General features: G+C 37.6%; 1 protein-coding gene across 9 annotated transcripts in view; it reads right to left on the bottom strand.

The window, feature by feature from the left end:
• Positions 1–27,586, bottom strand: part of RALGPS2 (Ral GEF with PH domain and SH3 binding motif 2) — a 163,526-nt gene that overhangs the window by 74,679 nt on the left and 61,261 nt on the right. For all 9 annotated transcript variants that reach the window (XM_068951778.1, XM_068951779.1, XM_068951782.1 and 6 more), the window contains 2 exons: positions 18,351–18,401; positions 8,276–8,359 (listed from right to left, as the gene is read on the bottom strand). In XM_068951778.1, coding sequence (XP_068807879.1) covers positions 8,276–8,359; positions 18,351–18,401 — 135 coding nt within the window. The remainder of the gene's footprint in view (positions 1–8,275; positions 8,360–18,350; positions 18,402–27,586) is intronic.

The raw sequence follows: 27,586 nt of genomic DNA, 5'->3' as shown, positions 1-27,586 counted from the left end.
TACATCTTTAGCATCACTTCCTTTAAAAATTACCAACTATCCCTATATTTAACTCCCAGAGCTAAACTACATATCTCAGTTCATTAAAATCTGCCTTCAAGTCTATGCCTTCAGCTTACTGTTATTTCTCTTCCCTTTCTTCAAAATATTTTGCTGTTATTCTGGTCATTCTCAGCCAAAATACTGTCTACCACTACATGGTCAAGCAGTTTCTTAAACTACTAAACCCATCTTATGCCAGTTCAGTTAGTTGTGCATAAAGATATTAGTATCTGTTTTTCTAATGAGGAAAATACTTGAGAAGTACATGAAAAAAACAGCCAAATCATTTTTATGTAACCTATGCAAATATATTCACTTTCAAGCTGAGACTCAGATGAAATCTCACAACTACAAAAAGCAAATGGGAAAAACTTCAAGCTTCAGCCAGAATGTTCTCCCCAGAAAACAAAGTCATAAAGGAAATTTAAGATGAGAGTCTAAAATGGAGAAATAAAAATTAAATTTGAGCTTTATCCTCAGCTTCTGCTTCTCCACTACTACAAAGCAGCACTCTCAGATGCGTTGAGCAGCTTCAACTAGACTCCACAGACATTTGCAGATTCTCAACACTTCTGAAGAAAATCCAAACAGCGTCACCTAAGCAAAACTCAAGCATAAGGTACAAAGGCTCTGCTATAACCTAGCTTGTTTGTATTCCTATCATTGCTAGCTAGGCCAATTCCTGCCTAGTAGCAAATGAGAACTATAGCATACTGTGTGAGTTTTACAGGACTAACTTCACTGCTGTACAAAATCAGTTATATTCAGTATGGTATGAAGGACAGACGCTACATTTCATAGTTGCATTAATGCTTCATACAAGCTATATTTTTTGCAAGTGTTTTGATAGCACTTCTAACTTCTGATTTTTTCCCTCCTCTGCTCCCTCCACCCTTATATAGTTTATCACATACAGGATTGATAGAAAATAAGTCCCTTCCTAACTGTAATAAGAGAGTAGCAAAGGTTAACCCCTACTGAAACTTTTATCCAAGTACTTACTGTAAGTTAGAAGAAGGGGGAGTCGGAAAATCAAGTATTAGCAAGACATACTATAACTGGTATTTACATCCTGCTGAAAATAGCGTATGAAGAAACATTCTCTCCTATGGAAACAACTTTTAATCTGTCATGCTGCTGTGATTTTTAATAGTACTAAACTTTTTTTAAGCTACAGTTCTATTCAGGTTCTTGCTCCTAATTTCAATTACAACAATAAAATACATCTTGTTCTACACTGAGCAGTATGACAGTTCAACATACGTTTACACAGAATAGCACCCCCAGGATCCAGGTCTCCAAAAAACATGCATTCTCACTGAACTTAAGAGTGACTTGATGAGAAATGAGGTATCAAAACATGATAGCTCTTTGAAAGTCGTTAAGAAGTCAGGCATGTATGTTCCAGCATGCTATAAAGTGTTCTTAGTATAAAATGATGTTTTTTTTTTTTAATTCATTCCTTACTGAAGTCAATGGAAAACCAGAACAACAAAAAACCAGAACCAGAACATCTTACATAGCATCTGCTTTCTGTTGGTCTAAGGTTGCAGGGAAGAATTAGACACAGAACTCAGTTTCCTCCCTTTTCGTTTAAAACAAACAAACAAACAAAAAAACCAAACACAAAGTAGCTCCAGATAAACTGTTACTCTGACAAATACCAATTATGGTTCTGTACAGACAGCATTCCTATAAAACATCTAGAGTATTGCATACATAAATACTGAAGTATTTGACAACTCTTCAAAGTATTGTCAAAAAAATCTAAACCTCAATTTGATGTCCTGTTGCAGTTATACAGCTTGGGAAAACCAACTTGCCCCTCGACTGATGAAAGGGATTTCTGAGGAGATTACTTACCCTCTGAAGATCAAAGAAATGTATAACTTTACTATAGTTTTACATATCATAAAGAATCAGGCAGAGATAAGGCACATTTTGTTGTGCCTTACAAGCCCAAAATTTTTAGTAAAGTTAAGAGAACTTCTATGAGGACAGAAACTGCCTGCAGTAGGCCAGATGATGAAACAGTTGCCTAAAACATGGAATGATGCTTAATCATTTTCATAAGAATGAAAAAAAAAGTTTACCCTGGTGGCCTGGACTTTTGTGAAAGTTCATTAGTGTCACCGTGACAAAAGCATGGTACCACACCAAGGACTCTCGTTTATTCAGCAAAGCCTGGTTTGCGTCCTAGTCTTACAAGACCAAAACTCAACACGTCCAAGCTCTTACAGGAAAAAAAACAAAACATCCTTCGCAGCTTAGAGCCCTCCTGTCCCTCCAGCAATGCAGGGACACAGGAGCCAGAATGAGAGCAAGCTTCTCCCCTTCCAAATCAACTGCTTCTGCTCCTCTTGAAGGTATTTTTACTGCACTGACTTTTTTTTGGCTGGTCTTATCCATTCACTGGTATCTGTAAAAATTACCTTTACCTAATTTCTTCCAAATATTAAAAAAAACAATTTAAATAAAACCTACTGTTTCAATGAGCTGTATAAAACCACTCTATTTGATCCAGATTCTTACTTGACATGAATCACTGGATATTTGTTCCATACAGAGAGTCATTTTGTTAAGTCTCCTCTCACTGTATTTAAATGTTATTATTTCTCACTCTCCCCTACTCATTTCAGTTAGCAGACCCACAGTCTTTGGGTATCAATGCCTTACATACACATACAAGTTTAAATGCTTTCTTGAACTGCTATCTACATTCCTCCCTAATAAGGTCAACATATAAAAAACATGCTTAATTTTTCATACATCTTCCCTTGAATCACAGGTTAAACTTTTAAGTTATCCCATGTTTGCCTTATCTGAAATAAAAGCACCGGCACAATGAAAATATTTAGTAGTTCATAGTCACTGATTCAAAAACTAATTAGCCTTTCTTTTTTAATCAGTAGCCAGGTAAATTCAAGATACTTTCTTTTTAATAAAGTTTCTGGATCTTTCTGCCAAATATATTAAAAACATCTGATATGCTATGCAAAAAAGACAGCACTCAACATGAGAGGGACAGAACTGAACTGGCATCACTGCAACCTGGGTAGAATCCCTGTCATTTTTACTGCTTTCTTTTGAATGGGAGGATGCTAACCTCACCCCCCATATTTTTTAGTTTCTGACAGTCCTAGTAAAAGTCCACTGTCACCCTTCACTGCACCTCGGCAACACTATAGTATTCAAGACCACACAAAGTTTTCCCCTTGTTATATACTACTTATATATACTTTAAAAGGCATAGTTTTACAGTTAGCAAAATGCATCAAAAAAATTTTACGTGGGATCTTTTGCTTTAACATGGCTCCAATGTATCAAGCCTAATTAATCTAACAAACATTAAGTTTCACTAATATTTTTAGCTCTGTAGCAGCATGGTTCCCACTCCCATTTAGAGTTAAAAAAAACAAAAAAACCACCCTCAGGAAAGAGGTTTTTAATACAGATAATCTTACAATCAAAATGGTGAAAGTTAACTTCACATAAATTATGGAAATATTCTCATATCAATGTCTAATACATTTCAGAAAAGGATATGCCTTCTTTCTTTGCTTGAAATTAATGCTATATAATCTTTCTAAAAGGTAGAGAATAGTGGTTCGGTAAGTAGGCAAACGTGACGATTATCCACCAGACCTATCAGTTACAATAGTACTAAACTATTTTTCAGAAGAAAAACTGCAAAAAGCAGAGATCAAAGTTTTGACAGTTATGCAGAAAGGTTATATATTTAAATACAATACTTAATACTTATACTTCAAGATTTAAAGAATTCTGGCATGGAATGATTCAACGATTTCTCCTCTTCCCAAACTTAATCTGTTTTTACAGGCACCATATATAATTCTCAGATAATTAATGCTGGAAATACACTACTTTGTTCTCAGCGGACTGCAATCTACCACACAATTATTACTGTTTCCAAAATGCTATCAGCAGATGGATTTTCTGTGAAGCAGCTGTTAGTGATTTAATACTCTCTTCACTTAAAATATACATGGATTTCTTGTGGCAAGTTGGGGGAAGAAGGAAAGAGACAGATGCATAATGCATAATTTAAACTCAGTGAAATTTCAAAGGTTAGAGTTTAATGAATTGTATTCATGCCAGAAAGCCAAAAGCCACAGTGATTTTTACTGATCACTTATTTTAAGCCTATAAGTTAGCGCTTCTCAGGTGAGTAGGGTAGTGCCTGATAGGAACCAGATTCTATTGAATGAGCATCCGGCGTAGACCTGAGCTTGGAGAAGGCAGACTAGGCCTAGAGAGAAAGAAGACAGGAACTGCCCACTACACCACATTTCTCACTCCCAGCTGCTACTGCCAACCCCATTTAAATTCTTGACTTCCATTGCTTCTGAAACGATGGCAAATCTGAAGAGAACTATACTATTAGAATACACAACTCCTCTGCAATGACATTTTGAACCACAGGCCCACTGGGGATGTCAAAAGTTACTCAAGGCACTGTTTCAGTAAGTCAAAAGTTGAGGTATTAACATGAATAAAATAGGAACCTGCAACTGAAATAATGCTTCTCCCTTTTCCCTCTCTCCTCCTCACCAGGCAAGACTGATGACCTTCCTTGGTGCTAAAATAAAGATTGATATAAGTTTCTTAGAGGTACTCCTTGCAAATGGTGCAACCCTCAGCCAAAGCTGCATGAAGTAATTACCCAGAAAACGATTAGAGGCAAACCAACCCAACATTTGAGCAGAACTTAAAGAGTTGGGCGTGTTTCCCCCTTTATCAAGAATTGCCTCTTTGTGACACAGTCCGTGCTACAGCTCATACTAACCTCTTTAATTGACATGTTAAAGAGAGCAGAAATGAATGAGAAAAATGAAATAGGAAGGAAGGCCTAGAAATCCCTCCTAATCTTCTAGGTCCAAATACCGTCCAAGAGACAGCCTAAGCACCACAGCAGCTGAATGTGATGGTGCAGACTATGTGAGAAAGGGAAAGAGAAGCTACTTGTCTTGTTCCAGTCGATTTAATGGGAGAATTGACAAAGTCTCAAAGCACACTCTGTCAAAAAGGACCTTTTCCACTTCCTGGGAGGCCACTACCAGAATAGGAGGCTCAAACTGGCCTGTTTTGCTTATACCGGTGACTCCGCAAAGCCCACTGACACAGCAAAGAAGTGCTCTCCAATTCTGCTGGTGTTCTTGTTTCAGGGGTGACCTAAGGACAATCCAAATTACTGTCAATCTACCTTCTTGTAGATGTTAAAGAACAGCAATAACGGCCATCTGACTAAGGGAATGTTCCATAGCAGTCAACACAGTATCTGAAACTCACTAGGGGAATGAAAGGCAGTGATAGACTATCAGATGGTTAAGTCTTAGCTGGAGCTTAAGGACAGCAGGGAACACAAAACCTTCAAGATGTTAAGCAGGATCATAAGAAATCATTAGCAAAGATATTCTCAATGAAGCTGAGAGAGGGGCGCACCCACCTTTTATGGCTGCACACACAGTGAGGCTTAACTACAAACCTGAAGCTGCTATGACAAGAAAATCTCCAGCTACGTTTGCTTGCATCCCACTACGAAATGCTTATATGAGGGCATTCAAAGAGAACCCTAGGCAGTCTGTTAATCTTAAAGCTAATATATTCTGTTTGTATGTTTACTGCTCTTCTGATGTTTCCCTACAAATCAGTTGGGGAAAGGGACTGTTCATAAATAAACCTCAGTCCTCTAACTGCATCATTGCTAGTGAGGCCTTCAGAAACAAACAGCCAAAGCAGGGGAAAAGGGACAGTATAAGAAACTGCACGACGGCTCAAAGTCGGTTAGTACTGCATTTCATTTAAGGCTCTCCTTTACTATACTGAAGAAAAAATTAAAAAAAAACAAAACAAAAAACAAAGCAAAGTAACACATCTTTCAGTCCATTTGAAAGCGAACAAGCTCATGGAACACTACAGACCTCTAAAGTCACCTAGATTTATAATTTCCTTTGAATATGACTTGTCTTATAATCAAAAGTAATAGTTTCTTGATACAAGTGACGCACAGTTGAAAAATGAAATTAAGGCAGACGAAAGAGCCAGTCATAGTTGACAATAATCTAACATGCGTTCTGGGATAATGAAGATACATAAAGGCAGCCTTTATCAAACAGTAATGCCTTCTAGGGAAGTGGGACTACTGGCTATTACAAGGAAATATACTACAAAAAGGGAGGTATTTCTAGCATTTTATTCTCTTCATTACCCTTACTGTATGCATACAGCCTTTTTGTATGGATTTTTTTTTTTTTTTTTTTTACACAAATTAATTTGAGCAATATTTTTATTTTTGTTCTGTCTTACATGGAGTGATCAAATCTGATAGATATTTCAGAGACAAGTGAAATACAGCCTACAGAAAGCAAAAATATAAAACTCTAAAATGTCATTTAGTCACAACCACAAGAAATCATAAAGATGCATAAGAATGGGGGATATAAGACAGGATTAAAATAGGATTTTGCTAGCAGATGTAGAATTTCTATATATTAGTTTAAGAATACTGTATTTAACAGTTTTCTAAACATTATTTAGTAATAGATTTAACATCTTAAAGATGTTAAAGATCGTTAATACTGTTAACAATTAAATTGTGTACCTCTGGCTGGTTCTGGCCAGCACAAGGCAGGCCTTTCCTCACTCCAACCTTGACATACTTTACAGGTTAGATATTTCTTAACTGTAGTTCTGCAATGACAAATGGTCAGTTTGCAGACAGTTTGCAAGTATCTTTTACCAGTTCTCTAGTTTAATATGTCTGAAGTCAAATTTCTGTTTAGCCAGTTCCTGCAGCTGCTATTATACAACAACAAATGAGAATTGAGGTAGCTGATGAGAGCGCTACACTACTAGTACATGGGCCTTACTACAAAAATATTTCAGAATCCACTGCCCACTAACCCACCAGCAAAACAAAAATCATTCTTTGACGAGACAAGTTATGTGACTAAACAAGACAAAGGTTGGAATCACTGGAACAGCAGTGAGATTAGGAGCAGTGCGAGAGTAGCCTTGGGTTGGATATACAGTCCAATAGACAAGCAACTTCAAAAGCCAGATCAGGAAAATTTCAACTACGTATAACGGAAAAACAGATTTCAACAGATGATGTTATGCTCAGATGAAGTTTGAGGCGTAACATTTCTTCCTTTGGCCAAGAGGCAAACCAGGCAAGAGTCCAAAACATTCATAGACAAGCACTCCAAACATTAGATGGTTAAGAAATATAGTAAGTGTTATATACGAGAAACTACTGGATTTGGTCATATCCTGTATACACGGAATAATGGTAAAGCGAAGTACACAAAAGTGAGATGCCCTTTTTTTTTTTTAAATAGTGATAGAAAAAGCTGAGAAAGTTAAAAGCTTGGCTTGGCTCAAGTTTAAGAGCGTTAACAAAGATGTCTAAAAGGCAAGACTGGGCACAGAAAGTAGGTTGGAATAGAGCTTGTAAGTTTGAGACATTAAACATTTACAAAAGGAGAGATGTACTTCCTCTGAAATATAGAGTACGGCATTAAAAGGCATTATATTCTTGAGACTGTTGGCTAACTACATACTTATTCCTTTAACCGTGGAGCGTGCTAAAATTCTACTCATACAAGCTCGTTTTCTATAAAGAAAGCTTTAAGAAAAAAGCCACTTTCACATATCATGAATGAACATATTCCACCTGAACAATTATGTCAAATAGGAAATCTAAAGACAAGTTCTGTAGAATCAAATTCTTTAGAATTTAAGTTTGCCCAGAGTCACCTTACAAAAAGATGATCCATACCAACAAAAGGTTCATGTTTCTAAGGACAAAAACTTCTACAGGAAACCAACACTCAGCTGTATTACACAAAGCAATTATATCCAATTATTACTCCAAACGTCCTTCCATACATTAAGCCTTTAACCCGGAATGATGATTCAATCTTTACGAAAAGGACAGAAAACATCTGTGGGAAAAAACCACTTAATATTTTCCTTATATTATTGGTCAGTAACTTATTAAAAAAGCCCAAATGAAACAAGCAGCAACAAAAACAAAGCTATTACCTCAGGACCAGTCTTTCTGTGTTTCCAGCAGATAAGGAACTCCTTTAAGTGAACATTAAGTTTAAGTAATTAGCTGTGAATAACAATAAAAGTGATGTGCCAGAGCATTCCATTCACCAGATTTTTAAACATATACATGTAATGACACTGAAGAAAAATAACTCACATGATTGAATCTTCTGGTGAAAGCAACTGCATTTGGTGCAGAACTGTATTTCTCTTTTTTGTTCCACCCACAGCTCGCCAGTTCCTAGAAGAACAAAGACGAGAATTCATTTTTTTGAATTAGCAAATAATGTAAATTCAGAGCCAAGGACAGACAAATCATTTAAGCTTCAAAATATTTAAAGTTTTCACTTTCCATATCTAACAGAGCAATGATGCACTGAAGTAAGAAATATATACAATTACACTTTTCCCAATTTCTTTTGAAAGTTTTGAGATGTCACAATTATTATTCCTGAATTGCTTTAAATAGTAAGAGTTCACAACTCATCTTCTATTGAATTAAGGACTCTTTCTTAACTGAGTACTTATTAAAAACAAGTAAAATACAAAAATCTATTTCATTACCACAGAAAATGCTGCTTTAAACTTAAATTTGAGTGAGGAAAAGCATCACGTCTTTTGGTTTTAAAATACTTAAGACTTCTATTTTAAATTCTACCAACTTGATGTACCTCGTTAGCTTCATCTAGACATGTCTTATTATTTTAGCTTAGTGTGCTGCATTAAAGGAAAACCAGAATTTTCATCTTTTGCTGCAGCAATAAAAGAGAGGACACTATTTCCAGTTTTCCAAATAGGCTAGTTTTGTTTTATTAAGCTGAACAGTCAGCACCAAAGCAGCTAGCTTTGTTGAGTAAAATGGGGCCAGGGGACATGTTAAGAAAACTCACGTAGTTCCTGTACTTAGTCACCCTAAAAAAATGCAGGCCTGACTGACTGACATAACAAGTTATTTGTAAAGCCTAAAAAAAGCATTATTTTGTAACTACTAAGTTATAATGTCTTACTTCTCTGTAAGAGTCAGCAGTTCGGGAATGCTGTCGCCCTCACTGCTATTTTCTACCACCTAATTTCAGTGAAGCGGTCTTAAGTAAAACTGGAATTTTAAACTAATTTTAACTAATTCCAATTTTTAAAAGTAAATAGACTAATAAGCTCTTCTATTCATACACAATAGTATACAGAATAGATGCAAATATACATAGCATGCAGCACATACAGCCTATTCTGCAGGGCTGACTGAAACCATCATGAAAAATATCCGATACAGAGACAGCTTAATTATTAAAGTGGCATAATAGCAAATTCCAGCCTTTCATTTTTATTTATTCATGCTTCATTTTCACATCTTCCACTCTGAAGCTGTTTCATTACATTGATAATCCCTTATCAAAATCAGTATTACACTACATCCAACCAATAAATAATGTAGATGTGCAGATTCACATGTGACTAGTAATTGCGCCATTTAAGATAGTTGTATTTTAAAAGAAAAATTTGGATTCTGGATATTCTAAGCTCTAACCTCAGAACAGTATGTTATCCCAAAGAGCTCTAAAGGAGCTTTTATTTTAATTAGGAACTTCTTTTCAACCTTTCAGTCTTCCACTTGTCGAAATCTGTGGCACACTGACGTTTGCTAGAGAAGACTCTAGGACACTCCTGCTCACAGGCGCTGGAAAGAACGCAGAGTCGCCAACTTTGCATTTAAGGCCTTGTATTAATTCAATTATCATCATCGAGGAAAAATAGCTATGACCACTCAGGGCAGAAGTCATCCACCGACCTGACACTGTACATCTAAGGGCTTACGTGGTACAGATGGCAGAAACAGACCTTGTTTAGGTGGCACTGGGGCCACTGGCACAGACAATTAGCTACACAAGTAGTAGTTTAAGTAGAAAATATTATCAAGGACCTTTAGCTTTACATCAGTAACAGGATTAGGGTGAAGGACAAATTTATATTTATATAATCAAAGTTAGAGGTGGATTAGATTTGTGGAGAAGGTGATAGGAAACACACACAGGTCTGAGGTATAGAATGAGGTGGGCGAGTTATAGGTGGAGTTTGTCTTTTTCTTGCTCAAATCTAAGAGGAGAGGAAGTAGGAGACATGAGCCGAAACTGTCAACTGGAGAGGAGATAAAGTAGCAAGACTGAGTAGTAACAGCTTTAGGGTTAAGCTAATTTGAGAATACAGGGGTGCAGTAGAGAGAACTTCGGGTTCTTCAACAGCTTAAGCCAACATCGACACCACTGCTCAGGGACAAAGTAGCTGCAACAGAGGCACAGGCTTTTGAGTTCCAACAGCCTTTTTTTCTTTCATTAGTCTAAGAAACAGGTAGCAAGAGGACAAAACAAATGGCTACATGTATCTTCTTGCTTTAATTTCCTCTCTGTTCCTGAACACTCTTCCACCTCCTTCACATAGCTTCTCCGCTTTACTTGTGGGACGTCTCTCCTCTGCATAGCCAGCTTGCCTTTCCATTCAATGGTCCCAAAAATGGAACTAGTTTCCCTCTGCTGCTTGTCCTTAGTTTCTTCAGCATTCCTTCCATTATTACCCGTTTCCCACGCTCGGATTTTCTGTTCATGAACTACCTGATCATTTTACTTCAGGAAAAAATTCTATCTATTAACATAATATTAACGTAACTAGAGGCAATACAACTGAGCAAACCCATTACTACATTTTTGCTTCACCATCACTGCTATCTAGAAAACCATAACCACTAAAAGAAAAAATTAAATATAGTTCATTCATGGGAAATGGATGGAAATCATAATTGACTTGGGAAATTCCTTTTTTGTTTCCCAAACAAGGAAAATGCAAGTAGGTTGCTTTCATACAGATGGAATTTTTCATAGCAGATGAGTGTTCTTGTATTAGCCTGATTTCCTCTATTGGAGCCCACTCAGAATAATTATTAATAAGAAAACAAATAGTAATTCCTTCCACTTTCCTTTCTCAGAAGTAACTTGCAGGCGTTTTTTTTTTTTTTTAAATGACAAAGAAAGGTAGCTTCCACTATCACTTCGAATTATAAGTTCTGCTTAAAGCTCAGACACAGAATCACGTCACTATATATCACGAAGCCATGGTAAGTGTCCTGGTGCGCGCTCCTGGCCCACCCTAAACATAAAATGATCCACTATACCACAATCTGGAGTTATGGGAGCTATGCTGAGCTCTGTTTCTCTTTTGCTAGGAGCATGAAATAGAAAGTTGTAGCGGCTGATGTGTAGGAACTCAAGCACGTGTCTGAACCCAGGATATTAATACAAGTCGACCTGTGGGGCAGCAATTGGTATTAAGGAAAAGGCATGGCTCTGCAAGCTCAGGAAGAGTCAAACAGGATAGCAACTGCTACTGATGGAAAAAAGAAAAAACTAATAGCAGAATTTTATTATCACCCTTTTTTCAACTGTGTTGCAAAGACTGTTCTTTCATAATTAAAGACTTCCTTGCAATATGATAAAGCAGACATTAGCCTTGTCTCCTTTTTCCTGTATTCAAACTGCCAGTCAACTTGATTGCTGCTGCTGTCATGATACACATGTAGTGTATCAGAGAGAAAAGTCTTTTGATCTGCTATTTGCTTTCTTAATCAGAATAGTTTGTTCCCACTTCCCCAAAACAAGCTGCAGTTCTCAGAGAATCCCCCTGTAGGGAGGCTGATGAATAGGTTCCTCATATATTGAAAATAATTCTCAACCAGCTACCTAACACAGTGCAGTAAGTTTACTGCTCATCAAAAAAGCTATTACTAACAATCATAACGCAGACTCCTCAAGGTTCATCCTTAAGCAGACAAGATTTCCATAGAAAGCATAGGTTATCACTGTGAAGGACTGCCAACAACAATCTGTATTCTGGGTTTGCTATCGCCTGCGCTTGTCTACGTAACTAAGAGCAGGGGACAGAACTGCCAACCAGTTGCAACCTGATAGGCCTGATTTTGCCCAATTTGTCTTTAAGCAATGACATCTAGATGCATCTGAAAGTTCTTTCCAGAGCTTCAAGACGGGAAATAAATTCCTCAAACAACGTACCATGTCTCAGAGATTGGGCAGCTTAGCAAAAAAGCATCTAACAGTGAAACGAGGCAACTGACTACCAGCACAATATCATGAGCTTCCAACAAACAGGGACTGGACAAGAGCCCGAAAGGCACTTTCTGAAACAGATAACTAATTTCTGTTTTATAAAGGAAAAAAGTTATTGCTGTCACAAAGATATCACAATATCAAGATTGATCTCCTTATGGAGGAGGTAGTAACTTTCCACATGTTTGAGGGAAAAAGCTCTTTTGTCTCCAAAGAATCGGTCTCCAGTCTAACATTAGCTCTGTGGAAAGAGAGCTTCAAGAAAGGACTGTCAAGAATTGAATGAAAGTCTTACTTTGTGATGTTTCTTCAAATCAATAGAAAAACCTTTGCGGGGGCACATAGGACTATTTCATTACTCCCCTTTAATTGTTGCGAGGGAAGCGACAAGAAGTTTACAAAATAGAGGGATACAGCTTGTTCAAGAGCAGAGGTAATGACTACATGGAATTTCGTGTGACAAGATAATTTCATAGTTTGGATTTTTTTGTACTACCTGAGGCAGCAGCAATCCTACTGGTCACAATACAAACTATATGTATATATATACACACACACACACTATCCATTACATTGTTTCAACAAAATCAAATGATGCAGTTATTTTTAATTTGTAATACAATTATAGCAGCTACTTGAAAATAATTGACTTGATAACAACTGAAAGATAGTCTTTCACAAGAAAAGAGGAACACCAATTCTCTTTCCAACTCTAAAAATGAGAACAGCATACACCATATCTGCTGCTCCAGATTCTTTTGCTATAGATGAAAAAAAGTTTCAGCAATTCCCTGCAATTAGTCATGCGATTTACTTGTGGAATGTAGGTAGACACCAAGTGACATGGTTATCTAAAACCTTCTGAAGAAGGGATGGGGGGGGGGGGGGGGAAGTATAGTATCAGAAGAGAAAACCAAACCAAGACATTGGCCCACGAGAAAAGGTTCTAACACTATCAGCTAGCCATCAACAGCAAAGAATCACAATGAGTGGAGGACTTTGATTCTGTTTATAGCATTCGCTCCAAAAATTTGCTTTCATAAAGTCTCAGTGGAAACTGACTTACTGTGAGGCTCCTGAATCTCGGTCAGCCCACAGAACTATATACCACTGTTTCGAGTGCACAAATCCAACTGGAGATTGTTTACAATTCATACTGCTCGGAAAAAGTCTGTGTAACGCTGAAACAGGATCAAAATTAGGTACCCTGAATGCAAGCTTTGCATTTTTGCCTACAACTATGCATCCAGAAGAAAAGTCACTCCAATTTTTTCAACATATTAGTCTTCTGAGCTCATGAGAACCAGGTAACTTTTAAGCACGCATCCTTTTAACTCAACCCTTCACTAATTTATTCTGTCAAGCATTAAAAGCCAGAATGTATCCGTTTCCAAAGGACAGTTGACACAAACCAGCCCTCAAACGTTACCACACCTTAAACAACTTTCCTACGGGTCACCGGACAACAGGACCATTGTACATTTGAATATAGGCAAGCAGAGTTAGCTCCAGGCTGTATTTATTTGCTATACATGTAGGCAAAAGGATCAAGAAACATTTAAATATGTGCCATGAGTTTGCTCATTGATTTTGATGCCAAAAGAAAAATTACTATATACTACTGTAAAAAAAAAAAAAAAAACAGTTATGACAAAATCCAGAGCTGAATGACACCAAGTAGAAATAAAATTCACATGTCACTTTTTAGAAAACAAGCCTTTCATACTTTATGAGAAGTTTTTAATACAATGAAGATTCAACACATTAATTTAGATGGCCAAGAATAGCTATGATGCTTAGACAGTACTTCTTGCACACTTCCTAAAGAAGGTGAAAATTCAGCTCTAGTTGCAGTAAAAATTAAGCATCTTGGAACAGATCTTTCAGAACTTCTGAGAACACAAATTAACAGATATTAAAATGGTAAAAATATTCATTAAAATATTGCTTTAGAGTTTAGGAAGGAGGTGGAAATTCATGGCCTGTCTAACAAAGATCTGTTGGTCAACTACAACCATCTATAATGAGCAGCAGGTTTTAAAATATTCACATGCCAGAAAAAATGCCTTTTATATCCCTCCCACCACACACACAGAAAAGGGCTATTTCTAAATAGAGTATCTATTGAGTATTGATGTGAAAAAAGCAATCTCAACGCGTTTCACGCAGTCGTTAAAGCCTCAATTTAGAAGTGCTTTTATATGGGGGAAATAGGCTCAGTGTTTTGTTTTTTAATTACATACTTAACAGTGTTTGAGTACACACCTAAAGGTATGTTAAGGACTTGCATCTTGAATCAAGACATGGTTATAGCATACATAGCCTGACTGATGCTTCAAAGAAATTCAGAGACCTAACACACTTCATTAATCTGCTGCCAACACACCTTTGGGCAGACAGAGTGAGCTCCATGTCTGCTCTTCTCTTCTGACGAGAGGAGAAAAGCCTTTTAACTGTGCCTTGCTGCTCTTGACCTGAAAAGCAATCTGCATGCCCCCTTCTCCGACATAGGACCGACATAGCTCAGAGGCAGGTCAGATACAAGACCACACACCTCTGCATACCCATGTTGCAGCACTGATGGATAGATAATACTTCCACGATGTCAATGCCTTCAACTGCCTGTGTGCAAACATGTGAGAAGTGACAAAACAGCTATTCTTCCTTGTAATCCAAGGTTATTTTTCAGTGAGTATTTCTCAAAAGGGTAGACATGATGGAGATTTTTCTGGCACAGGACACGTTTAAAGGAACAACATTACAGCTATACTGTCTTGTTTTCCCATCTTAATTTCTAGGTTTTCTTTCAGAAATAAATTTCATTAATTTATTCCGCTCTTCTCCTTCATGCTTTACAATTAATGAGTTGGAACAGCCTACAAGATTAAGTGCACTTCCTTGACATTTCTTCTTTTCTCCCAGTGACTTGCTGTAGGACTGCTCATACAACAATCTGTAGTACAGGAGGAGGCATTAAAAGAGCAGCAAATTCTGAGGTATTGAGTACTGGATCACTGCCAATATATCTAATTCACTTGCTTCCTTGTTGTGGCTGTTGCCTAGCTCGTTCTGTGCAGTGTTGGAAGCAGATCAGGAAGAATAAACTACCACCAAGCTCAAACAGTGCAGTGGGGAGGAGGAAGAGATCTATCTGGGCATATATCAGTTAAGCCATGATTTCTGTATCAGATCATCAGGAAGAGTCTTTACGAGTAAAATTGGTGTTTTGATTATTTGGTATCCCATCCCTTTAAGTTGGATAGCTTCAAAGACAGAAGAGGCATTCTGTAAAAGCATACAAATACCTATTCAACTTCATGATTCAAGCAGGAAGAAAAAACACCCTACACAGTAGTAACGTTTAGTATTAGAAAGAAAAGTACGCAGGTATGAGGAAAGTATTTAAAAGGATCACCAAAAGGTAGGAAAAAAGACAGACTTGAAAGTTTTTGAAAAGGGCAACTTTTAAAAAGGTGTCTCATTAGAAGAGCAGGGTAAACGTTCTGCAAACCAAAAAAGCTAAGGAAGCCTAAAAAAGCCAGAGAGGTCAAACAGAAGGCTCTTTGAGGGACTAAAACAAATGACCAAATAAAAAAGACAAACAGGATGGGAAACTGCTTGCTGAAGATACCAAAGCCAAATCACAAAGTCATTTTCAAATACACACTAAAAGAAAGCCTTCAAACATTTCTGCGTAGACAAATGACCAAATAGTCAGTAATCACAATCAAGGCATTTCTTCAGCAGTTCTCTGCTGGAGGCAGAACATTCTTCGGCAGTCCACAAGAGAAAAAAGTGACACGAGAAAAGCTTGCTACCAATAAAATAGTTCGATGGTCAAAATCTGACTGATAAGCTGAAAGGACTTCTACACTACTGAATAAATGGGCAATACAAAAATTGAACCTTGAGTAGTGCAAAACAATGCCCACAGAAGAATGCTAATTATACCGAAATAAGGATAAACAAATATGTAATTACAGTCATTGTGTAGACTCTGAAAACATCAGTTCAGGCCAGGCTACAATCAGAAAGCAATATGCAGTTATTTAAAAACAAAATGGAGACCACAAAATATCCATATATTATCCTAATATATCCATAAGTTACATGCATCTCAAGTACAAGATGCAGTTCTGATCACTTTTCTTTTTCCAAAAAAAGATACGGACCAGTCAGAGAAACCTAGGAAAGGATGAGCAAAGGCACTAGTTCCCCCCTCCCTTATGAGGGGAAGCAGAATATAATTTCTTTTTCAAAACAAGGTCCAGAAAGAGATACAACATAATAAAATCCTGAATGCACAGAAAAGGTAAATATAAAATAATTAGCTATTGCTCAGAGCAGCACAGATTATATATATGATAAGCTTTAAACACAAATAAGGGAAGCATTTTCATATTACACATTTCAGTTGTGGAAGCCATTGTCTCAGTAAACTGTGAAGTATAATTTACTTCCAATTTATTATCATGAGTATAATCAAGTTCAAAGTGGATTAGCCAAATTCACGGAAGAAATGCCCACCCTGGGCTATTAAGCTGCATCTTAATGCATCTTAAGCTGCATGCAGATGCAGCTTTCAACTCCGAAAGCCTCTAGCTTTTGATTGCTAGCAGGATATACAAATATGTACATACACTGTTTCTCATACCATCTCACTAAGCATCTCCTACCGGCCACTTGGAGAAAGGCTAATGGGACTGCTGACATGATTCTGCAGGACCAGTCTCATGTTCATTGACTTTATCTGAGATAAAAGATACATTTTATTCCAAAGGTATGTATTTGAAGTTTCAAGGCTAAAAGTTTCATGCATTTTATGAATGTTGAATTCCCCTATCAGAATCAAGGCCAAGTAGGTACTCTGAAAAACTTCATGAAGAAAGTGCCAATGCCTATGTGTTTATGCACATGTGAGGTTCAGAAGCTAAGCGGTTTTTCCAAGAAAGAGAAAAACAAGCCATTTGCACACTGGTTCAAAGACCAGCTGAAACAACCGGTTACAAACAATACCTCTCCTCAGTGAGGCTATACACAGCAATATAAAAGCATTACAACTCTGAAGCATGAAGACTGGTGATACAGCAGAAGCACTATTTAACATCTGTAAGAAACAAGACTATACATACAGCTATGGTCTCTATTAAAATGAAGTGTGACAAACTCCATAATTCCCATTTACAAAAATCTAAATTCAGCTGCTCAGTAGCCATAGAGTCACAACTGAAAACCTAGGTGAAATTGAGAAGAGTTACATGCAGCCATTTGGTAAAAACAGCACTGGCAGACAACGTACAAGCTGTTAAAAGTGTTATCAATTACTGAACAAGCTTCATTAAACTGCAAAGTTAAACAGAATGACAGAAAACAAAGTCCTTTAAGGTGCACTGTTTCTGCGGCGGAGGTGAGACCGCACTTCTGAATCTCTAGCATGCAACTTTGGGCCAGACGTGCGCATGTACTCTGGATAGAGCAAATGGTGAAAAGTGCAGAAAGGCTGCTGTATCCATTAAGACAATGTAATGGACAAACAGGGGTGTGCAGGCATACAGAGAGGGATGGTTATTTGCTTTTAGCTCTGCCAATATTTATTTTAGCTTCTCCTTCCTATTACACCCTTAATATAGGCTGAGATGCACAGTTAGTCTCATGACTACAAGGCTGGGACGGTACCTGGTTTGTTAAATACTTTGAAAAAGGTCACAAAAAACCCATCAGCTCAGACTATTAAAAATACATATTCTGGTACACTAACTTCAATCCAGCTTATTAGTTAGGTAATAGTTTGTTTTTTCTTTGGACCTAACTGGAGCTGGAATCTGAAACATTATGATCTGTACAGTCAAGTCATTTAACATTCAAAAATATTAAAAACAGATACTTTACCCCCAGCATTAGCTGAACTTGTTTAAATACCAACAGTTCTTTCCCCAAGCATACTATTAGTTCCAGATATCTTTGTCTGGAACCATCTGCTTCAGAGCTATAAGAACTGGGAAAAAAGGTCTACTGAACATACATACACTTTCCAATTCCAGAATTCGTGCACTAGCTGACACTGCAAGAAATTCTGAACTTTTTTCCATTAAAAATTGAAAACAAAACCCATGAACTACTCACCTCTGGCTGAATTGCTTTAAACACAGGGACATCCATTAGCGTGATCTGACCCTGAAATAAAAAGTCATAAGTTAAGCTCAAAACTAATCTTCTGTTCCATTAAAACCCTGTGCTGCATGCATGGTAACAACTGTACTTGTTTTTTCTGTTTTCTTTTATTCCAGTTTTATTCAGCAGCTAATTTCAGGGGTTACAGCTCTCAACACAGAGCCATCCTGCACAAGAGAATAAAGCAGTCAGAACTTTATAAATATAAAGTAAATTATGTTAAGTTATTTTCATGGGCATAATCTTTTAGTTCCACGGGCAAGTCAGTTCACATTTAGAAACATCGTATAGGCAGCTCTCCAAGACTACAGGGAAGTAACTGAAGTTACCTGAAGTTTCTCTTAAAACTCTGACTCTTAGTCTAAGCATTATACAATTCTGTTGAAATATCCCCCAAATTCTTCAGTCTACATTTGAATCATGTTTTAACTCTATGAATATCAAAGTTAAATAATTGTTCAGTTAGACAGCAACAGGTAAAAATAAGTACAGGCATCTTACTTTCAAGGAGTCAGAATTAACAAGTACATTTTTATTCTGGGATGTCTGCTTAGCTTTGGGACAGCAAGCAAAGGTGAACTCAAAAAGCTGACAAAAAAAAAAAAAGGAAAAAGAAACAGAGTTTTTCCTTTCAAAAAATACTCACAGAGCCTTAGTTTGAGCACAGAATTTAGGATACCCGTCTGCCTACAATCCAAAGGAAAGAGTTCATCTCTCAAAGAGTTCGTAGGTAGCCCAGAAAGACTAGTGCCATTTGACTGCGACATTACAATACCCTTTTAACATTGAATCCAGAGGCCTTTTTTCCGTTTCCTCAGATGCAAGTTCCAGAGGTGCTTTCCTGCCTCCTTGAAAATCGCTGTTCCTCCTTCTTGGTCACTCTGCAGCACATACTGACAGCTCTGTGACTCTTGCAAACTAATTCCCACCGATTGCCATAGCAGAATAGCTTCTCAGATGAAGCTGATTTTACAGAAAAAAGTTTAACTATGATTCTCTAGTTGAAGAAAAGCAGATATAAGGAAAACAAATACTCTAATAAGATGAGAAGGGATGTGTTTTGCCAAACAAGACGAAATCTTTATCTTTTAAGAGATGAAGCTCCTTGATCCCTACATCTATGTTGGGGTATAAATTCTGGCAATCAAACATGCATGTTAGAAATTACTACTGATTTGATATAATTCTGTTACCAACACACTGGACACAATTTTCTATTCTTTTGCGGGAGAAAATAACCTATTTTGCCACCATGGCTCTTTGGAAATCTAGCTTCCTCAGTGAGGAGCATCACAGAAGTAACAAGCCTTTTACATACTTCCTTTTTTCAAGTTGTACGGCCTCAAACTTAGTCTGAGCTCAGCTTTAGTCAGCTGCTGCTGCTTCTAAACAAGACTTTTAAAAGCTATTAGATTCACCTAATCTTGGAATAAAGTGAGACTAAATCAGACCAATCTAACAAACCATATACTCTCAAATAACACAATATACATCCAGAAATGTGCTTGTCTGAATGTTTTTTTTTATAACAGAAAATCCTGTATTACCTTTGCATAACCCAAACATTCTTGGCCCTGAAACACGAATATACTCACACGTGCTATGATGCAGATGACTTATATCTGCAGTTTATTAATATCCAGAAACTATTTAAATGTCAGCTTAAAAATTAATCCCAAAACTGCCTTTAAAATGTGGTTTAACAATCAGCTGATCAACACGAATATCCATCTCAAAAGCATAAGTTATACCGTATCTTAAAAGTTTAAATGAGGTAGGTTAGACAAACTCCAAAGTTTGTTTTAAGAGTGAACAACTAATAAGAACATGAAGCCAGGAATACGAGTAGTCCAAAATACTTTTTGCCTTCAACATAACTTTTCTGTTCCCTTGTACCACGCAATAGTAAGACTATATAATAATCTTCTGCCAAAAACTGAAAAGGGCTTTCAAATTAAATATAAACTTGCTGATTGAAAACATTCTATTCTTTTATTATAATTATGAGGCATAATAACAAATGACTTAATCTGGAAAGAACAAAATGTTTTTTCATCCTGCTTTTATGGACTATTTCATTATTAAGTATTTTGATTTTAAAATCAAGGTTGCAAATGCAGAGTTCCTGATGCACACCTGTTTGCAAGAAGGACAATTTTAGCTTACTACATAAAGAACTCACACCAGCAAGTTATTCCTACTAAAGTTAAATTACATTTATTTTCTTGCAGATACCAGTACCTTAACAATAATCAACAAACATACTTAAAGAACGCTGGAATCAGTTCAGTCTCCCAACTAGCAGCCTGTCAGCTGCCAAAAAAGGTACTAGCCAGTAAATAGAAGTTCTTCAAGATGAACTAGCCACATGTCCCTTCACACTACAGGTATACAGGTTCATCACTTGAGCCAGAGACTTCTGTCGCTGTTTTTCAGCTTTCGTGATACTCGGAGAAGACAAGCTCTGGGCTCCTCCCTATTTGTCTGCTATATACATAGGGCAAAACTGGGCAACTGCAACCCTAGAGTAATCTTCCTCTCAACCCCAGCATCCCAAAAACACACTGCTTGCTTCCCTCACCAGCTCTGGAACCCGAGTAAGCTATGAAAGTGCACCCAGACAACAAACATTTTCCAACTGTGGTTAACAGAATTTTGCTTTGGAATTATTTTGAACATGGGCAGACACAGTGCTGGTGATTCTTCACACTATTTCCCATCCTTTCCCAACACGAGCACATTATCTGGGAAAGGGTTAGGATGCCAGAGACAGGACACTACCACCACCTTGCTAAAAGCCACCACATGCTGGACAACTCTCTGCAGTAAGCGTACAGGGGGACCTTTACAATGCACAGAGATGATCATCAGAAAGGGAAACTTCTGAAGGTGTCATTCAGGCTATGCTACACGGTATCGGGATAAGCAACCACAGCTTCATCTTGACAGTTTAGTAGTATGCCCTCTTATTTAAGACATTTAAGGATCTTCTGAGGAAGCAAAGGCATGTCTTCACTTGGGCAGGGAAAGACATCTGATGAGGAGGGGGAACAAGTGTGTTGGGTTTTTGTTTTCCCCCTCCTCTGAAGGCAGGATGGAGGGAGGAACCAGGCAAACCAATTTCTTGACTTAAAACTACAAATCAACACGAGCTCAGAGAACACTTATCCTAAAAAGGAAACATAACAAATGTAAAGGCCGCGGGAAAAGATGCTCTCCCTCAAAAGGTGAGGGAAGAAAACAGCAGGAGAGTAAGGGCTCAAAAGGTTTCTACAAACATTATTTTTCAAAAGTTTTAAGAGACATAAAAGGTTAAGATGATAACAGAGAATGCATAAGAAAAGGGCCTCCCTGTGAGGACAGGGCTTATCTAAATACCACACAGGGAGTCTTGTTACCACTGTGCAAGAAACTCCTGTGCAGGCATACTGCAAATGGCAAACTGCATCCAAAGATCTAAGATGTGTTTTTTTTTTATTTTTATTTTTTAAATAAAGAGAGAATGAATTCTTCAAAGTTTCTGAAATAAGCACGACAAAAACCTGACTAGACTAAAAGGTGAGTTATGAGCTTGGCATTAAAAGTTTACTTACTTACTTGGATGTATTCCTGACTCAGAATCCAAAGCTTTCTAGGATGAAACTCCAATTTTTTTTTTATTTTTTTTATTTTTTTTTTTAAAACTTCGCCTGGGAGTATGATTCCTAAAAATTAACGATCTCCACTATTCAAAGCGGTCTACTGTTCTGGATACAGAGAATACTTCAGGCTGTCTTCTTCAAAAGAGTTCTTGTTCAATGATGTCCAAGGTTGAAAGACAGAGCGCCCCAAAAGACAACTATGGTTTGCCTCATATTTATAATAAATAATGCTCTACTGCGTCTTCAAAGAGTTGGTAATTAGTCGTAACAATAGATTTTGAACTGTGACAGGAGATACCACATAACAAGATGAGAGACAAAGCCCAGATTTGTCACAAGGGCGTCCCCCTCTACTCGAATACAGGGTAGATTAAAGCATATTCACAAAAAAAAATGCATCTCAATAATTACAGATATTGAAGTGCAAACTCTCCCCACCAAAAACACAAACCTTACACCAACAGCCTCATAAAAATAAAAAGAGAAAACTGATTTGTTGTTCATACAAAATGCAGAAGAGCATGCTGGAAAATAAGCGTTCTCTTTCTTCCCAGGTCTCCAAAGTTTTTATTCTTAATTGATCTGAACTGTCTTAGCTAAATTAGAATAATATTAGCCTGAATACTGACTCCAAAATAAATTCCTGCTTTAGTATAGGATTCATGAAACAAGGATTTCTGTAATAACGTCACACCAGAATTCACACACCAAAGAAATGCATACATATTAAAACACTGTTCCCTACTTAAAATGGAGAGTAATTATGCAAATACCAAACTTTAAGATTAATGTTTGTTATTAAATAGATTTTCAATTGGTATTAAGATCTGTACAGTATATACAGAACAAGCGAGAGGGCTAGAAGAATGGCAAGTTTTAACAGAGAAGTTTCTTAGCTTAACAGTAATGTGATATTAGAGGTATGGTTTGCTTATTTATTTGGTTTTACACATTTATTGCGCTCACTAAAAGCAGTATCAATCTTCAGTAATGCTGTACTATATTATCACGTGTTTGAGCAATATCTCTTACTACGGTCCCTTTCTTCGGAAGCTTGCCATTCCTCTCAAGAGTTACAGAAACTCCAGAAGTTTTTCGCAGCTCAGAATCTAAGTTTATGGATATACAGCCATTTGGGTTTGTAGACGTGACAGTGTGCCTCACGTAAGAGTTTAAAAACACATTTTATAAAAACATTAACTTATTCAAAGTCTTAAAGCCTAAACACTTAACTGAATGTTTACCCCTTTAAAAGGGCTCACTGCCAGGCCAAGAATAAAGCAAACTGAAAGACTGTTGTTCTAATCAATAGCATTCGAGATGATAAAACTTGGAAAGTGATTTCTAATATTTATCTTCGATGGCGCTGCTCAAGTCTTATAAATAAGAACTTTTACTAAGACCAAATCATGAGGAATTTCAACGCCAATGAACAAAGACACTAGTTTGGTTTCCGTAGTGCAGAGATTCAATAAATTGGACTCTCCACTGTCCAACTCCTTAACTCAGCCAATGCAAATTCCTGGATAGCTCCCTCTCTTGAACATGGCTTAATGTTTTGATATTTGAACCAAAAAGTCATAAGTGTTCACATCAATTTGTTACACGAAGCAAGCCAACAATAACCTCTCTGCTTTTTGAGCTCTCAGCTTTGTACATTAAAGACGACCATATGTGCAATACAAAACCAATAACTTATTCTTACTCAACGTTTACCTCATCATTCTGTTGTCTGGACAGCTCTTTGTAAATAAGCATTTTAGCTATACAAAGATATGGAAACTTGATTATTCGCTGTCTTCCAGAAATGCTGTGCCTAGCAAGTTCATTTATATATTTAAATATATTTAAAGATCTTCATTGCCCAGACAGAGAAAGAACTAAATTTAGATTTTTTTTTATTCATTTGGGCCCTAAATCCTAGATAACAATTCTCAAATACAATTAGAAGAGGAATATTTTTTAATGCACGAGCAATATACTTTCAGGATTCCTCAAGTGAGTGAGGGTCTGGAAGAAAACATCATCTTTTAGAAACAGTAAATTATCATCTTGCAATAAAGGCACTGGAATAAGGCACAGCTGGGAGATGCCTTCTTTCCCCCCACATAACCACAGGAGTTTTTGCATGTCCTCAGGGAGAAATCTTTCCATGACAGGCCCCACAAGGGAGTTTAAAAAATATTTTTGCCCTGATGGGTACTGAGAGGTTGGACTTGTTAACAACTAAGTACATCAAAAATACCGAAGTGATTACCACACAGCTTCACATAAAGGCATTTTCTTCTCTCTCGGACAAGGCTGCCAGCCTAGAAATTTTACATCCAGATGAATCAGAACCATACCGATGAATCAGAACCATACCTCACCGTGCTTCCCGTTTGAGGAATACGGAGAAGCTCAACGAAACAAAATTGTAAATATTCCCAATTCCTTGAGTTCTGTGAACACAAATGGATTACCTTCCTTCCCAAAAAGCTACAACTTAATGAGTTATTTGCACCAACACATGAAGCTCCTTTCTCATTCAAAAAAGGACTCCTTTCCCCTCTCCACACCTCTATTTGAAAATTCCCACTTAATCTCCACTGTAATCTCATATTTCTAGTCCCTAAGCCTTCTCAAGCAAGAACTCATTCTATCGAGCTACTTACTGTATTGCACCTTCTCCTGTCACGTGCCTACCGCAAGGACAATGCACATTCAGTACTGCCTGCATAGGCCATTGTGAGGGGAGAAAAAAGTTCATGTCCGAGATTTGAAAAAAATTTAACTTACACAGTTTTGTTATTGAAGCATATGCACTGTATTCTGATTATCCTTTAAGCCACACTGGTTCTGCAAGCAGCACTTCATAAATTGTTCCGTAATCTGAATTTTTTGAATGAAATATATTTAAGCCTTCTAACTTGGCTTAAACATGGTCTCTCTGGGCTCCCAGAATATTTTTCCTCACTCAAAAAAATAGCTAAGTCTCTGTTAAGCACTGCATCAGTAGTAAAATAGTTCTGTTGCCCAAAATGAACACCGTGGGATTACAGTTCCTGTGCTAAAACTGCACTTATTTTCTCACTAAGTCCACTCCTGAACTTATCATTAATAGTTCCTCCACACGCTACAATAAAGTTTCTTCCTCTTGCGCTCATTTGGAGCTTAATAATAATCTCCTGTAAAATAAAGCTAAACGAAACAGGAAGGCACACCAGTCCCGTTTCCTCCAAAGCTCCTAGGGTCCCATGCTTCACTTGCCTGAACCAGCGCCCAGAGGCGACAGACTCGCCTCCAATCCCCCAATTTACGGGCAACCAGTCTCGGGGGAGGCCGAGACGAATGCTACTGCCGCAAGCTGCCCACCCGAGCTTGCCCCAGCAGCTACGCAGGAACTTGCGCAGCGGACTGCTACGCCTGCTCGAGTCCCGCAGAACAGAGGGAGCTCTCCTGTAGGCAGGCCCTGGCCAGTTTAAGTTATTTCTGTTCTACTCAAAGTGGCAAAAAAAAAAAAAAGAATTTGTTAAACCCCCTCCCTCATCTCAAGATCTATTCCTGCACTTTTAGTACCCAAGTAATGCGGTTCCAGTACTCTTGGTACCTGCTTCACTTGCAAAAAATACTCATGCTCTTCGCATAGAGACATCTTCATGTTTGACAATTTTAAGATTGCCTCTCAGAAAAAAACCCTTGTTTCACTTAAATGTTTTTTATATAAACTTGTCTATTGTTTACTGAATAAGCAATATTTTTCCCAAATATCCATTTGATAAAATTTAACTGGAACAAAAAAGGAAAGAAACATGCATACACCTTAATCCAAGCTTACTTCATAGCACTTTTAGAGACCACTGCAAAGAATAAAGAATCCCTCTTAGATAACCAGGAGGGGGAGGGAAAAAAAGCCACACACACAACACATATAATGGATTTATATAGCTGCGCTTCCCTTAATTCAACCTCAAATATTTACACCACAGTGGCTAAGTTGAAGCATAAAATGGAAAAGGAGCAAAAAAGTAATAAACCGTCAAATAACTAAACAGTAGCAGCCTAAGGAATAAGAAATTACTGTAAAGCAAAAAATATTTCTTCAGCCTGAGGTTCACCATCATCTTAATTTAGAGTCCCTGTTCCCAAAGCATTTTCCTTTTTTTCTTTCCAGTCTCACCAACAAGCCTTTCTGCTGCCACTGTACCAGTAACATATCCCTCCCCCACAAATTGGGCCTTGTACACTCAAAACCACAGCTCTCCTTTCCAAGAAAATGGGCAGCATTCACTGGAACTGCATCTAACCTGTGAGCGCCTTGAACGGCTACATCTGCAGAGCCAGATACCAGCGGGCAATCCTGGCACCAGCTTCTTTTGTGGCTTCTAGCCATTTAATAAAGAAGTCAGCAGTGAGCAGCCTAAAAGCAGGGATTTAAATACAGGGAGTCTCCTTACTAGTTACAGCTAAAGGGCTGTCTGTAGAATCGTTGGCAGAAAATGAACGTGTCCTGCTTTATACTCACTGGAAGGGATTCTTCTTTTCCCCCCAAATCTACGACACACGCAGGCATTCAATATATCTTCCTAGAAGCTTTGTTTTTGTCAGCTGCAGCACAGTAAAACAAACTATAAACTTTCAGCAGCAGCAGCTGGTCCTAAAGAAGATCTCACTTGTGTCAGCTTTAGCTCGGCCCTTTCTACAGTGGCCTTCAACTACACCAACCAGGCATTTTAAATTCTTTGTAACAGCAGCACAGCTGGAATACTACAAATCTCCTATAATAATCCTTTGGCTTACTGATTAAACTAGACCTCTTGAAGAGCTGAAGTACTTTTGGGACATCTTTGTTAGATAACTAGTTCGAGACTAAATAAAGGACCATTATATAAAATGGCATACTGACTCCGCACTCAGGATGATGTCAGATGACTGCCAAAAGGAAGGATATGGAAAGAAAATCACCAAATTTTTTTTTTTAAGTAGTCTTTTCTTTGGCTTGGTAAGCAACTTATAGAAAATACAGGATTACAAGCATAGCTTTTCTAGCCCATTTTGTCTCTTACCCACCCACTAAATCACTAAACAGATTTCAAGTTCTGAAACGGTGATGTTTCCAACACAATGGGAAATGCAAAGACATCTTTGAGTCTCATATTAGTACTGAAACAACTGACATGAACCCCATTTCCAACTTCTCTCACACTTAGTATCTTTCAGATTTTTGCTTTTCTGCCTCTAGTATAGTTACAGTTGTCCCACCTGTACACTTATCTGTTCTGATCAAAATACAACACCACATATAAGATACGGGGTAAGACTTCCAACACCAATGTTGGCTTTACTAGTCAACTCCCACCCGTACAATATCTACATACCGGAGTGGGTTTTTTGTTTTGTTTCATGAGCCAAGACTCCCTAACCACTAGGTAGGCATCTGTCTAGCTAGGTCTTGTGCAGCAGTTTCCTTTTATTGCTATTGTACTGGCTTTGTCACATTATATTTTCTCTCTATGCATAAGATGCTGCAGAGCCCACAAACTGTTTCCTCAGTTCACCACTTTAAAA

Source organism: Struthio camelus, chromosome 8, assembly GCF_040807025.1.
Source record: "Struthio camelus isolate bStrCam1 chromosome 8, bStrCam1.hap1, whole genome shotgun sequence".
In the NCBI taxonomy this organism is placed as follows: domain Eukaryota; kingdom Metazoa; phylum Chordata; class Aves; order Struthioniformes; family Struthionidae; genus Struthio; species Struthio camelus.
The sequence above is the reverse complement of the archived record's forward strand: the minus strand, read 5'-3'. Positions and strand labels throughout refer to the sequence as shown.